The sequence below is a fragment of the Paramisgurnus dabryanus genome, chromosome 2 (genome assembly GCF_030506205.2).
Source record: "Paramisgurnus dabryanus chromosome 2, PD_genome_1.1, whole genome shotgun sequence".
NCBI lineage: Eukaryota > Metazoa > Chordata > Actinopteri > Cypriniformes > Cobitidae > Paramisgurnus > Paramisgurnus dabryanus.
The window spans coordinates 56,217,325-56,233,751 of NC_133338.1; the positions used below are offsets into that span (position 1 = coordinate 56,217,325).

A 16,427-nucleotide genomic window follows, 5' to 3' on the forward strand; every position below is an offset into this window, starting at 1 on the left:
GGCTTCCAGGTTGCCGGCGACGCTGGGCTCAGGGGTTCGCTCTGGCTCGAAGGTGGCTGTTTCCAGGCTCAGGCTCTGCTACACTGGGTGATGACAGGCCAGTCTCTGGCTTGGGAGTGGGGCTGGCGACATTCTCCAAGATGGTGGTTGAGTCACCAGTACCCACAAAGGCAGCAAAGTTTCCCTGAGGACCGTCTGCTGGTAGCCATGCCTGATACATATCATTCAGGCTTGCACTATTAAGAAACACAGAGCAAGACATCCTGATAATGTATCCAACATGCCACGCTAACAAAATCTCTGTTGTGCAAAACCAGCGGACGTCCCTCTGCTCCAAGGTGAGGAAAAGGACGGCAGAGATTCAATTAAATTCAATTTTATTTATATAGCGCTTTTCACAATTTGGTAATTGTATCAAAGTAGCTTTACATTAATAAAAGCAGTGAAAAGCACAGAAAATCGACAGATAGCACAACATAATACACAATAGCACAAGCAGCTAAATTTGCTATGGCTATGAATCAACATTATAAGCGAACATATTACTAATGTCACGTATAGAAGAGGGTGCTAAGTTAAGCCCAAGAAGGCTGCCTCCCCAGGTTGAAAAACCCCCTAGGAGAAAAAAAAACCCGGACTTTTTATCCGGGGAAGTAAAAAAAGTCCTAGGAGGGAAAAACCCTTTGGAGATATATATATATATATATATATATTGCAACGGATAAGGAGATTAAGTGGAGATTAAGCGGGTTCTGCCGGTGGTCGTTGGTCAGGCATCAGCTGGGCATCACGTTGAAGAACAGCCAGTAGATCAGAGGTGTGCCGACTTTCACATTTGTGACCAGTCACGGAAAGTAGGGACACAAGTCGGATCTGGGCATTTTGAGTTATTCACAGATTCTGAAAGTGCAGTTTCTAAGCTTTCCAACGATGTGTAACACATGGAAATCTGATAAGATTTGGAGAAGTTGTGGCCATTTGAATATAGGAACTCAGAAATACTCAAACCGAGAAAATCGAGACGAAAGGGACTCTTCTTTTCAGCTGGGGGAGACAATAGGGCTCATTTACATCTCATTTAGCTAAGCCATGCCCCCTGTAAAACCCTTTTTGAGATGTTCTAGCATCATATGTAGTATTTTATGACCAAATGACAACCCGCAAAAATAAACATGACTCTTTTACCTTTGTGGAGATAACAAGTCGAATCCAGTCTGTTTCAGATTATCCAATGACCATATTTGTCCACAAATGCGTATAATCCGTGAAATATAGATTGTTTACATCAGATTTCGCATGAATGTCTGGTAATACAATATAATATATAATCTGAAGACTATTTAAATCGTAACATGTAAGGGTATATGAGCTTACACACCGTTAAACACATGAACCCGCCTTCAAAGTTTGTATTTAAAATAGGGAAGTAGTATAATAGATCATCCATACAGCGCCGTCGAAAACGTGACATCCTTTAGAGAGGTTACCAATGGCTTGCTCGTTCCTCCATCAGCCAATGACTTCGTGGAAAATATTGATAGACAAAACATGTAGCCAATTATAAGATAGAATACAACTATATCTGTGTAACTTCTGTGTGTTTGGACTCATGCTGCGCTGCAAGAACTGACATACAGATGACGTCAAAGTACCGCGAGAGCGAGTCGAAATTAAACTACTCCGTATATTTCTTGAAGAGCTCTCGCGGTACTTTGACGTCATCCGACTGCGGCGCCGCATAAAGTCAGTGACGCGGCGGAGTACGATGCGGCTGACTGTTATTTGTTCCGCCCCAGCTACTTTTATTTTTCTTTTGTTTTGTGCGCCCGAGCTTTACAGTCTGGGGAGACGCAGGCTATAAGTTTGAAAAAAAAAAAACTTAGCAAACATGTCTGAGGAACAGGGCAGCACGTCACTACAGTCACGTGACTTCACGCTCGAGCCGGAAGAGAAGACAATGCTGAATAAAGTCGTAATTCTGGTATTTTTGGACCAAACTGTATTTTCGATGCATCAACACAATCTTACTGACCCACTGATGTCACATGGACTACTTTGATGATGTTTTTATTAACTTTCTGGACATGGAAACCATACATAGATTTTCAATGAAGGGAAAAGCTCTCGGACTAAATCTAACGATAAAACATCTTAAACTGTGTTCCGAAGATGAACGGAGGTCTTCCGAGTTTAGAACAACATAAGGGTGAGTCATTAATTACATTATTTTCATTTTTGGGCGAACCATCCTTATTTAGTAGTCACGCTGTTCCCTTTGGGGGCGGAGGCGAAAACACAAGCTTATACAGTATGTAAATATACACACAGACAATGACGCCCCCCGCTGCACGCTAGAATCTCCGGAAAAACAAGCCTATTTCAACCGCAAAATGTACGCTTTTAAATATACAAAAACTGCTATCTCAAACATGGAGAGGCTTCTTCGTGATCTCAACTAACAGATTCTGCAATAAAACGAAAATCACAAATTTCGAAAAAAAAAAATTGTTTCTCATTTTCTCGAAACTTGTGCTGCCGACTTGAGTCCCTGGTTTCCGTGACGGGTCACATTTACTGGAACTGGGTCTGTTTGTCTCATTGTCCTCGGGATCGAGGACGAGACAGGGAGAGAGAAACTGGTAAAGTTTATTACCTATAGTTGATGATTTTAGAAAATTCGTGGGCCCAGGGCGAGTCTATGTATGGGGCCCCCCATATGATCTTTAAAACAGAAACAGAAACTCATTTGACTAAGGCCAGAGGCCCCACTGCCGTCGTTAATACTAACGTACAGTGGCAAACGGTTCTGTATGACATACTATTCTCAAGATAATGGGAAAAAGTCAAAATCGCAACCCGACCATATGTGGACATTAAGACTCAACCGACTACTAATTCAAAGTTTCAACATATTTCTTAAGAATATTAATGACATTTACCATGCTTTGGAGTGTTGACGAAAATTAGGTTTTAATTTATTTATTTATTAAGTTGTACAAGCTAGCTATTGTGAGATAAGTACCAGTACTAAAACAAATTATGTGAATGCCTTGTTAAAGAGAAAAGTTTTAAGTCTAGATTTAAAGTTATCTACTGTGTCTGATTCTCGGACATCGGTTGGTAAATCATTCCATGGCTTAGGGGCTAACTAGGAAAAGGAGATGCCACCTTTAGACACTTTTGATATTTAAGAGAAAATTAACAGACCAAAATTTTGCGACCGCAATGCACGTGATGGATTGTATTCTGATAGTAATATGAGGGTGCTAGGTCATTTAAGGCTTTGTAGGTGATAAGTAATATTTTAAATTGTATGCGATATTTAACTGGTAGCCAGTATAAAGATGCCAGAATTGGGCTTATGTGGTCATACTTCTTAGCTCGAGTAAGCACTCTTGCAGAAGCGTTTTGAACTAGCTGAAGCTTGTTTACCTGATTTGCATGGCATCCTCCGAGCAACAAGTTACAATAGTCTATTCTAGAGGTCATGAAAGCGTGGATAAGCTTCTCTGCATCTGATGCAGACAACATATGGCGTATTTTTGAGATATTTCTAAGATGGAAGAATGCTGTGCGGCAGACATTGGAGATATGACTATCGAAGGATAAATTGCTGTCAAACATCACACCTAAATTCTTAACCGTGGAGGTTGGCACCACAGTGCAGCCATCTATAGGCAACTTGTAATCTGTCATATTATGTTTGCAGCGATTCGGTTGGATAACAAGTATCTCTGTCTTATTGGAGTTTAGCATAAGAAAGCTAATGACCATCCAGTCATTAATATCGCTGATGCAGTCTGTTAGCTTAGAAAAATGGTGTGTTTCGCTGGGATGTGAGGAGATGTAAAGCTGGGTATCATCCGCATAGCAGTGAAACCGTATGTTATGTTTCCTGATAATATCTCCTAGAGGTAACATATATAACGAGAACAGGATAGGACCTAAAACTGATCCCTGCGGTACGCCGTATTTAACCAGGGAGTGATATGACTCCTCCTCATTTACATAAACAAAGTGATAGCGATTGGTTAGATACGATCTGAACCAGGCTAGCGCCTGACCACTGATGCCAACATGGTTTTCTAGCCTATTGAGTAAGATTCTGTGATCTATTGTGTCAAAGGCTGCACTAAGGTCTAATAATATAAGGAGTGAGATTTCGCCACGATCGGATGTTAAAAGGAGGTCATTTGTAACTATATGCAGTGCTGTCTCTGTGCTATGGTGGGGCCTGAATCCTGATTGGAACTTTTCCAATTGGAATGGGAAACGAAAACTACTAATGAAACTGGTGAACGAAAAACAACACTATACAGGAACAACTAGGAAACGAGACGCCGCCAAAACTTTTTGGTCAGATCTTATACAGGTATTTTTGGTGCAAAACACCTGCACACCTGTGACAGTGGAATTTGAAGTTGTATGTATTATCCACATAGGTATATCAGTAAATTTGAAGTCACAGATGAAGAGTTGCAAACTTTGTAGACTTTTTTCTTTCCATCAAATACAAAACAACAGTTACACCTTCACAAAACCTTCAGTGCAGCTGCACAAGTCCATTTCTACAAATCATAGATTAAGAAACTCATACGCTCACGTTTTTTGCTACAATTGCTGCAGTAAATTAGCCTGGGTTTCCCCATGTTGCGTGCAACACAAATTTATTCACGCTGCAAGTCTAGCATGGAAACTATTGCCCTTTTTTGGCCCTGAAATAGGGAAGCAATCTCAGAACGGGGAGGGGGCAGCAAGACGAGGACGATGTCTATGCGACACATCGAAGTAGTATTGTTATTGGACATTGTAAAGAGGTTCTTCTTTATCATAGAGAAGATAATGCCATCATCCACCATTGGTATCTTATATGAAAGTCCATGATTTTTTGTTGTTGCTGAGCTCACCAGTGCATTTTTTCCTTCTGACTGGTGGATTTGTTAAGATTTTGAAACTTAAATATGGTCTGGTGAAGATCCATTTACAGTTTCATTTGCTTTGTTTGGCCATTGATATATGACTGCCAATAACTTTATATGTGGCCACATGTTGCATCTAATAAAGATGATTCTCACCATTGATGTCCTTTGAAAAGAAAGCCAATAGACCTCTCTTTGACACATGAGTATGCAGGATGTCTATCAGGGTGTTTATTCCTGCGGCCAGCATATGTTTTGGAAGTTAGATTATTAGATAGATTTTTTTTTTTTACAAAACCAGAATTTGCTCCTTGTGTTTGTGGTTCTTTTGTTTGGGCTTCACAATATTTAAGTTCACTCCTTAGTAGACTGAATTCAGTCTATAGTTCAGAGGAGAGATAAACACTTAAGTCTTTTATTCACAAGCATTTGAGGAGGACTAAACTGATGCTGTTTCATAGATATCTAGAAGTGGAGTATCACAAACTCAGTACTACATCGGGATGACTTCAGAGTTGGACAAATCCTTTAGGTGAGTATGAAAGACTACAACATGAGGTGGATGCTAAACTAAGACCAAATAAACAAACCATTTAAACTTTAGATAAAAGATAATGTACAGCAAAACCAGTTGTTTTCACAGAATAAAGCACAACAGGGTGATCGGATCACAATTAAGGGATTTATTTGTGATGATAATAATCTGGGTGTACGTACATCTATTGGCAGCACATGAGTAAATGTATGGAAATTAAATATTGATCATTTGTAAGAAAAAATACAAAAGTATACATAAAAAAAATCTAATATTTTATGAGTTATGCAAATGTATATTGAATGTATTTGAAAGTATTAAACTGCATTTGTCAAGATGACTCTCAGTAACCGGATGAGATTTTGTTTTTTTTGATATCTGTAAATAACACACCACTGGCCAATCAGAATCAAGCATCCCAGAGAATAGAAGTTTGGGTACACTCTGAAAAACATTGTGTTAAAACAACCAAAATTGGAGAGCAGAGTACACAGTTGAGGTGCAGGATAAGCAACTTTTAACCAGGAAGTATTGAGAGAGCTGCTTAAGCAGTTTATTCAAAGGTTAAAAACTTTATTTGAAATGATCTGAAAAAGCAGATTATGTGTGTCATTAATGCCATTAATCATGTCACACGTCACTTATCTTGTTTTATTACATAATGCTATTTGCTTAGGTTTTTCATAGGCTATGGAGTGAAAACCTCATTGAAGTCATATATTTATGATGAAAATGTCAGATTTTTATTAAAGGATTTAAACATCCAAAATGTTTTTGATCCAAAAAAACAGTTACCAACAAATTTAGGATCTCGTGGGCACAACTTATCGGGTCATATTCCCTTGCGTAGTAGTAATACCGGGGGAAGTTAGTGGGTAGGTTAGAAAATTTCCTGTATTTTCAAATCCCAATGTTGACATGTATGACTTCAGCTGCTTTCATAGCATTGTAAAATTTAATATGAGTGGTTTGTACCTTGAACCAATCTAAATGTCCTCTTCTTCTCCGCTCTGACCCTGAGGTTGGCCATAAAAGATATCCGAGCAGCCTCTCATTTCCCTCAAACTGGACACCTGTTTGTGTTAACCCACCCCAATCCAGTCCAAATGTAGCAGTTGGGGAGTGGTCTTGAATGCTTGTTATCTGCTGTTCCTACAGATGATTGCCTGGTAATTTGACCCAGAATTTGGGTTGATGCGTCACAGGTGCATTCATTCAACTGTCAGTGAAAACAGCCCAAATATTAACCTTACTGATTGGGTTACACCAAACTATCAAAAAAAGACCCAAGACTGAGAAAATAACCCAATTATATGACCCAAAAGGCTCAACCCAGCGTTTGGGTAGAAAAATAACCCAGCATTTTTTAGAGTGTTATTGGGAAAAGAGTATGACCTGAGATTATGGGGAGAGTTTAAAATCTTTATGGCTGATGGGAAAAAGTCATTCTGGTGATAATATTAGTTATTGGGTAACAGTGACCATCCATTGAATTTGCAGGGCAAATAAAACATGTGACATGTTTTTGTCTGTTTGTAGTTGGGTGGACGGTTCACCTGTTGTATACACTGCATGGGAACAAGATGAACCAAATTTCGCCAACAATAATGAGAACTGTGTGACTGTTTTGAGAAGCTCAGGTAAGGACTTCTCATCACAGCTGTATATGATATAGCAAATAGATGAAGAACAACATCCACTAATGCTGAGGCAGCTATTCAGTCCTGCTCCAGAGACATCACATCTAGATTATAAGATGTTGATTCAGATTAAATTAGTGTTGAAGCTGACCTCTGAGAAAGTGTCCTTATTTGCATTAATAAATACTTTTACCATTAGGTTTAAGATTTCAAAAGCTTGTTATTGTACAGCAATATTATATGACACATATATAGTATACTGTATGTTTTGTCTAATTGCTTTTTTAATGGTGCACATGATCTGATTGATAACATGTATGTGTTTCTGTAGGATTCTGGAATGATGTTAATTGTGGTTTATCGTTACCCTCGATCTGTAAAAGAAGTGCTGATTTTGTCAACACCACCGTGTCTCCAACGACTATAGCACCGGGGGGCTGCACTCCTGAATGGACTCTGTTCAGAGGAAAAGTAAGAACCATTACTGTCCAAATACATTTGGGGACCCAAATGGGGACCCATTTGGGGATTCCTTGGTTTTCCATTACAACTAGGACTACTTTTGTTAAAGAGTAACTAAACCCTAAACCAACTTTTTTTAGTTAATGATCTGTATGAATGATGCTTTATTAGTGCTGTTCATTGATTTTAGTAATTTTTTTGACATTTGGATATAAAGTGTTTCAATACTACAATATATGGTGTAAAAACGTCTGATTGCTGCCCTCTTCAGGTTAAACGGTGGCTACTGCATTTGAATTTTCTCATTGGATGTTGGGTCCAAAAATTTATTCGTGACGTAAGCAGGTTCAAGCTCACCACGCCCTTATTAAGATTTCACCACACACTTGATACGAGCTTAGTTCATCCCCTCTATCTTCTTTGGGATCTGCCCACTTTCTTGCATTTTTCAAATATTGCCAGTGGGTGGAGTCAGGTTCTGACCAGGGGTTTAGTTACTCTTTAAATTATTGAAAGCAACACATTAGCTATGTTTACATGCACAAAATGTTGTTAATACGACTGACTTTAATCTGATTGCAGGTTACGACATTACAGTTTACGTGCACTCTAAACATTGCAATCTGATTAAAATATTTGTTTACATGTACAATCTATATAATCCAAACCAAATGTCTGTGCAAGCGCACAGCCAGGGTTGCCAGATATGCGTATCAAACTCATCCCAATGGGCATTCAAAACCAGCCCAAAAGCATCCCAAAGACAATTCAGAGGCCAAATTTCAATAACTAATGAACAAAACCCTTTGATCTTAAACACAAAGGAACTTACGGAAACAGTTTAAAAGTAGACTAAACAGCAGAGGACTTGGCAACGCTACGCTGCGGACAACATCTCTCATTGAATGAAAGCTTGCAATGAAAATACAATTTTCTAAAGGCATGACGCAATTTTATTGCTTTATGTAATGTTATGAAAGACATGAGAATTATGTACAGCATGTGACCCCATTACCTTTATAATGTGTGTTGCCATCAGTGTTGGGGGTAACGCATTACAAGTAACGTGCATTACGTAATAATATTACTTTTCTAAAGTAACGAGTAAAGTAACGCATTACTTTATAAATGCACACATTATTATTTGAGTTTTTTAAAGAAAGAGTAACGCAAAAGTAACTATAAAGTAACGTTAGCATTACTTTCCATTAAAGGTAAGTAAGTAACACAATTAGTTACTTTTTTGGGGAGTAACTTAATATTGTAATGCATTACTTTTAAAAGTAACTATCCCCAACACTGGTTGCCATTGCCTTGCTATTGCGTGTTTCTGTTACGAAAATCATGTGATCTGTAAATATGATGTAAACATAAGATGTGAACGTAAAGCGTCCATAACACACGCTGTTTCTGCGTATCTGATGTTAATCTGGAGTAGCTATAGAGTAGTATTACATCCTTTGACCTTTAAAATGACACCAAACAGGTAGATGAAACCTTTGTAGCATCACAACATAGAATGTATACAGTATGACGTTACATAGATTCATTAGACCTTCAGTGAACTGGAATTTGGGAGATAAAAACAAAGAGGTTGAGTCCTGGTTATCAGCACCTGGGAATTTTATTTCTTTATGGGTATCTCCACAAGCAAACCCAACGCTGATCTCTTGAACAGCTGTCCTACATTTCTTATTCGCCATCCAGTGTAAATCTTTTTAGGGGGTGGCTTCCCCAGCATTCCTAGTTCTGCCCAGACAAGATTGCTTCCCAGTTTTGCCTAGTTTCACTATTGTGGGTTAAGGAACAAGTAGTGACCAGCCTTCTGCAGTAAGCCCAGGTTCTGTTCTTCAGATCTAGAGACAGGTGGTTTACAAACACTGGAAGGGTCAGCTTCAGTGGCACTTTGGTACAGATTCCCAATTCGTCAGTCACGAAGTGATGTCGTAGTAACTGACTGAAAGGGAACGTCTCATTGCGTATGTAACCCTCGTTCCCTGAATGAAAGGAACTGAGATGTCACGTCCCATCACCACACTTTGCTGTACCATTGCTGAGGTCGGCCGGGCACTGGATGCTCGGCTTTCTTAGCGAAATTAGCTGATTTTGTATTACACTTGCTGCTCGTTTTATGCTCTCGGGGTGGTGCCAGCAGATGCAAATGCCTGCATGCCAAGTTCATTGGCATTTTACAAGTTTCTCGAAGCTGATTGGTCCCGCGAAGCGTGCTTCCAATTATTCCTTCAGGGATAGAGGGTTAGATACATAACTAAGACATTTTTTCTGCTATTTCCCTGACCAAGATATTTTGATAATCAAAGCTGCACACCTTAATTCTGAGCATTTGTGTTTTCAAATAGTGTTACAGGTTTTTCGATAATAAGATTTATTGGGAACAAGCACGAGATCACTGCATTTCTAATAAAGGCAATCTGGTGTCTATTTGGAGTCGCACAGAGCAATGTAAGTATGACACAAATACTGTTATCTGTTCATCCTTTACACCTGAATTTATTTATTTTTTATAAGAAATGAAACCTGCTGATATCATTGTGATGTTTAAAGAATTCAACATGTATTCTCTTCTATTAAAGCTAGTTTACATGTTTGCAATTAAAAGTATTACATTGACTTTATTTAAATTTGTGACCTAGTGCTAAACCAGCACAGATAGTGACTGTACTTTAGGTAGAGTGTGAAGTTTAACTGATGTTAAATGAATATATAAATGCATTGCATTACAAAAATACCTTTGTTTGCATTTTCAGCTTTTCTCACAACTTTAATGCTAAGTGCTGTTGATGACGTGTGGATCGGTGCAAAGAACATTGCCATAGATAAAACATTTGTGTGGGCTGAACATCGAGCTGCCAAATACACAAACTGGCTCAAAGGTGAACCTTCATTAATGGTAGGGTCAAGATTTTTTCAATCATCACTAGCACAATCATCAAAGCTAATCTTGTTTGTTGTGTATTTGTTTCATCAGTCAGTTTTCTGTGTAATCTTACATAAAAAAAACTTTGGGTTTGATCACAGCAGTAAATATAAGCATCTTATTACATTTTCTTCTCACTGGGAGCGTGTTTCAGTTTAGTTTAACTTATCTGGGTTCTGATCCTAGTTGTTAATTTTAATGTTTTACAATTTTATTAACTCAATGGATCTTAAAGTCTTTTTTGTATCCAGAATTGAATCTTGCACAGTTGAAGATTGTTATGTATGGTTTCTTTAATGCATATGTAATGGGTGGAGTCACATAGCGATGACGTAGTATGTGGAAGTGTATTTTGCCATGTTTGTACAAGTGCAATGTGAGCATTAAAAAGACGCAAGTTCTCTTGTTCCTGAATGGTTATCCCTGGCTATTCTTTAATGTCCTCTGTCTAACGGGAAAGACATGACAAAGTGGCGACGAGGATGTTTTGAAAGAACCTCTGCGTGTTTGAAGTGCTGATAACAGCCGCGGGCGGCACGAGTTTGTGTCTGTGATAAGTGACGGAAAGTCGATATGGCTGGCGTTTATAGGAAATATCGGACATTTCGACGAAAATTTTGAACAATGGACCTCATATACGGAGCGATTTGAATATTTCCTGCAGGCAAACACCATTGAGGGTGAGAAGATTGTGCCTACATTTCTCAGTGTGATGTGTGCAAAGACTTTCACTTTGTTACGCAGCCTAGTACAGCCCGCAAAACCAGGTGAGAAAACGTATGCACAAATTGTGGCGCACATTTTTCACCCAAACCGTTGGTCATAGCGGAAAGATTCCGATTTCACAAGAGAAATCAGGAGGAGGAAGAGACTGTAACTATGTTTGTGGCTGCACTGAAGAAACTTTCCGAACACTGTGAATTCGGTGATGTTTTAAATGATACAATCAGGGACAGGCTCGTATGTGGATTGAGAACCGAAGCCACTCAAAAAAGACTGTTAAGTGAATCTCACATTGCAAAAAGCCACTGAAATAAGTGTAAGCATGGAACTGGCTGCTAAAGATGCTCAGCAATTCAGTAACTCAGATAAAGTTCATAAACTGTCTACTAAAATGAACACATTCCAAAATTCCCCTAGTAAAGCACCTAATAATGCAACATGTTATAGATGTGGGAAAGTCGGACATCTGGCATCTGAGTGTTGGTGTAAAGAATTTGTGTGCCGTGGTTGTGGAAAAAAAGGCCACGTAGAATGTGCTTGCAGAGGAAAACAAAAGACTGCCAAACAAAAATTCAATAAAACACCTGGCACATCAAAGAAAAAGAAGAATGTGTGTACAATGCAATCGAGTTACAAGGATTACACAGACGACACTGACTCCTCTTTGGAAGAAGTTCCTTTAAAAATTCTGGCAGTTGAAGGAGAATCCAAAGGATACTGGGTGACACCCGTCATTGAAGGATAGCCAGTGCGTATGGAGAAAGATACTGGCGCTGCTGTGTTGATCGTGTCAGATTCTGTGTACCATAAAACACTTAAGCATGTCTGCCTAAAGCCCTCAAATATAGTTTTGAAAACGTATACAGGGGAGCCTGTGGCCATTAGAGGTGTAATGGATGTGGAAGTGGAATTAAATGGTCAGTCAGCAACGCTGCCACTGTATGTGGTTAAAGGGGACTACCCAGCTTTGCTTGGATGAGAATGGCTGGAAACCATGAAACTGGATTGGCCGATGGTGCAGATGGTGTCAAAAGGAAACACTGAGCTCAGTGCTGTTCTGGAAAAGCATGCTGATGTTTTGAAGGACGAACTCGACATTACAGCTAAACTCAACATCAAATCTGATAGTAAGCCCAAGTGTTACAAAGCCCGTTCTGTTCCATATTCCGTCAGATCTAAAATTGAGACAGCTTTTTTTTTTTTTTGCTGGTCCGATTAAAGGAAAGATGTTGTTTATTGTGGTGGATGCCCACAGCAAGTGGTCTGAAGTTGCTCTTATGCACTCAACAACTGCTGAAAAAACAGTAGTAAAACTGGGAGAGATGTTTAGCCATTTTGGCTACCCTGAACAGATAATCCATGACAATGGGCCACAATTTACATCCCAAGAATTTACTGTGTTTTTACAATGTTGTGGTGTTCAACAAATTAAATCAACACCATACCACCCAGCTACAAACGGTCTCGCAGAGAAAATGGTTCAAACCATCAAAATTATTTTCTGTTGTTATACCGAAACACCTGCCATGGGACAACAAAGGTTTCTCCAGCTTCTCTGATGTTGAAGCGTTCATTGCTCTCTAGTTTTGATTTGCTGAAGCCTTCCAATGTCAAAGAGGTAGTAACTCGTCAACAACAGAAGCAAGTTTACAGGAGAAACACGAAGGCTAAAAGCAGACTGTTCTATCCAGGACAACATGTTCTAGCTCGCAACTATACTTCGGGACCAAAGTGGGTACCAGCGACTGTTCTAGCTCAGACTGGCCCAGTGTCATACAGTGTTCTAACATCTGACAAGCTTATTTGGAGGAGACATTTGGATCAGCTGTTGCTGGGATCTTCCACTGAGGCAGAGTCTGCATTCCCATGCCCGTTGCTGACTTCCCAAGGTCTCCAGAAGTGATAGTGGACTCTCCACCTTTTTCAGCAGAGGGTCTGAAAGATTTCCAAAGTTGCAAAACTCTGACATCCAACCTGCTCCAGATTCCAGAGTTTCTGTTTCAGAGCCCGTGTCTTGCACAGAACGCCGTTACTCCACTAGGGAGAGGCGGGCGCCTAAGAGGCTTGATTTAGAGTAGGTTAACATATAAAGGATGCTGTCAATGTGCAGATGTGTTTTCTGACAGTTTTTTGGTTCTTTTGTTCCTGAAAATAAAAAAGTAAAGAAAAAAAAGAAAGGACTTTCTGTTTTGGGGGGGAGGAGTGTTATGTATGGTTTCTTTAATGCATATGTAATGGGTGGAGTCACATAGCGATGACGTAGGATGTTGAAGTGTATTTTGCCATGTTTGTACAAGTGCAATGTAAGCATTAAAAAGACGCAAGTTATCTTGTTCCTGAATAGTTATCCCTGGCTATTCTTTAATGTCCTCTGTCTAGCGGGAAAGACATGACAAAGAGTCTGATCATGATTCTTGTGTATGCATCAAAAACAGTACACACATAGTGCACGTACAGGACATATCAAAGCCATGGTTGGGTCTGCCTCCTCCAAAGGCAGCACTTGCAAGTTCACCACCTGATCTCTGAAAGGAGTGGTGGCAACTTTGGGCACTTAGCCGGGCCGGGGTCTCAGTGTTATGCTGGATTCGGAAGGCCAGAACTGAAAGCACAAATCGTCAACCAAAAATGCATGAAGGTCCCCTGTCCTCTTATTGAAAGCCAATTTAAAGAGTGTTAGAATTCTTATTGTGAGAAGTTTGATACTTACAGAATGCAGAGGCTCAAAGGGAATGTCCTGTAAGGCTTTCAGCACCACGGAGGAATAGAGGGAGGGTGCAAAGGATATAGCCTTCGGGCACCTCTGAGAAATCTAATGACCAGGTCATGCTGACCCACAGATATACCGTTTACGGTGTGTGGTGAGCAGATATCGCAGTGATATTGACTTTAATAGTAGAAGGTGACAGCCTCCTCTCCAAACGATGGTGGAGATACGAGAGCACGATGCTGAGCGGGTATTCTCAGGGGTCTTCTTGTTGCATTCACAGGTAAGCCTGTCTTGTAGACGCAACTGCATTGCAACCGGGCGCTACACTAACGTAATGCCAGTATACCCCTTGGTAGCTCCTACCCCGAGAGAGCTGAGGGCTGATACGGCCAGTTCCGGTTGGAAAATGGGGTTTTCCACACCCTCATCAACTCCTCATGCAACTCGGGGAAGAAGGGCACAGGGTAAGGACTGAAAAGCTCGAGCACCCCCGAAGTACCAATCATCAAGGTGGGACAGTTTGGGTTGGGGAGGTTCAGTCCACTCCAAGCCAACCACCGCCGCCCGAGCGAGCGTGGCTGCCATCTCGGGGTCGAAAACAGGCTCGCAACCCTACCCAAAAGAGGGAGCAGATCCGCATCGGCTTCCGAGGTTGACAGCCCCCCTCCGATGCTATGGAGGACATCGTCTACAGAGGAGGCCCGGCAGAAAGTAAGGACACCGTAGAACACGGTCTCCACTCGTCTCCATCTGAACCTCCGCTGTCAATGGACCAGGGCACTGAGGGTCGCTGGACGAACCAGCAGACCAGTTCAGCACTGTTATACGGATATCGTCCTTCGCAAGTTTTCCATTTCAATGGAAGATTGGTGACTACCGGCGACATGAAAGTGACCATTGGCGACAGTATGGGCGTGTCCAGCGATGTGCAAAAGTTAAGAAAATTTTAGCTCTATGCAAATGATGAACGAATTTCGGGAGCGACAACCAATGAGAGCAAAGCAGTGCAGTTCACGTCATCCTTTTCTCCTCAGTTACTGGAGTAGACAGTACTCATTTGTGTATGACAACCAGATTTAGAAACGCCCTCATTTAAAGAGACGAGCGACACACAGTGAGGTGGTCACTGGCTGTCTGAATAATGCTTATAGGTCACGTTCTTCCTGATCCCATTTTTCAAACTATAGTTAGTGTGTAATGTTTCTGTTAGATCAGGGGTGTCCAGACTTTTTTGGGTGGCGATCTACTTTTAAAATGATAAAGCCAAAAAAAAACTACCTGCTAAAAAACACAGTTACATTTTTTAATAACACGTTAAATGTGTGTTAGGACTATACTGCATATATCTCTACTTTGAATTTAGGACTGTCACCATTACTCCATTCTTTTTGTGAAAAAAAATCCTTGAGTACATGCCGAGTACTCCTTAAAGGGACACTTCACCCATTTGCATTAAGCTTTGTATAGTTAGAACCCCAGACATGTTTTTGAATGGTCATGCATAATTTTCTCAGTTGCAGCTGAGACAGGAGAAATACAGATTTCAGTGTTGCACTTCCTTCTTTCAATGATGTAAAAATCATCATTTTGCATCATTGAAAGAAGGAAGTCAAATATCTTTGTTGAGGGTTGTGAGACTACAAACACCCCTTTTCTCGGTCAAATAGCCAAATTCTAAATGTATGTTAAATTTCACCTACAAATATAATACACTTTCAATAAAGATTAATGTTTCTACGGGTGAAATGCTCCTTTAAAATAGGTGAGATGCGGTTTTGATGAAACTAGAAAATGACAATAGTATCAGAAGCATCTCTCTCTCTCTCTCTCTCTCTCTCTCTCTCTCTCTCTCTCTCTCTCTCTCTCTCTCTCTCTCTCTTGAGTTGCGCAGCAACTCAAAATGACTTATTTCTAAGACCATAATGCCAATTTCGCGCTTTGTTTTCAGAAGCTCGTGGAGGCATGGAGCAGCATACACAGTTATCAACTGATGTGCGATCTACCGGCATTGCCTTTGCGATCGACTTGTTTTTGGAATTTTGGCCATTTTTCTACCGTGGGCAAATGTACTACCTTTTTGGGTTGTTTGTGTATAAAAAGGCCAACAAATTAAACAACTGTAAAAAATGTATCAGATTAATATTCGTTTCATTTTTTTGCCAAACCTGTTAATCAACCTCAGTACTGATCAAAACTACCAAATGGTTTCATATATGGTTATATATTCCACACAACCTTATTTATTCCGTTTTCAGATAATGTAAAAATTAACCCTTATGGTTGTTTTTGTCCAAGGTTACAAATAATCTGAACTCTTTTCCATGTAGGGCTATGACTGTGTTGTGATGGTTAAACACCCAGAGAAGTCCACTGGTATGTGGAAAGTTGTAAGCTGTGGAGATAGGAATGGTTTCATCTGCAAGAGGAACACAGGTTAGATGAAGAAAAGACCTGAATAAATGTTATAACTGTAACTCAATCCAATCACATTGACTGAAGT

The 16,427-nt window shown here is 40.1% G+C and overlaps 1 protein-coding gene across 1 annotated transcript in view; it reads left to right on the forward strand.

Moving 5' to 3' along the window:
* LOC135743942 (macrophage mannose receptor 1-like) overlaps positions 1-16,427 on the forward strand; it is a 97,347-nt gene that overhangs the window by 74,674 nt on the left and 6,246 nt on the right. The window contains exons 34-39 of the mRNA XM_065261847.1: positions 5,381-5,451; positions 6,994-7,094; positions 7,426-7,565; positions 9,917-10,019; positions 10,325-10,467; positions 16,255-16,360. Coding sequence (XP_065117919.1) covers positions 5,381-5,451; positions 6,994-7,094; positions 7,426-7,565; positions 9,917-10,019; positions 10,325-10,467; positions 16,255-16,360 — 664 coding nt within the window. The remainder of the gene's footprint in view (positions 1-5,380; positions 5,452-6,993; positions 7,095-7,425; positions 7,566-9,916; positions 10,020-10,324; positions 10,468-16,254; positions 16,361-16,427) is intronic.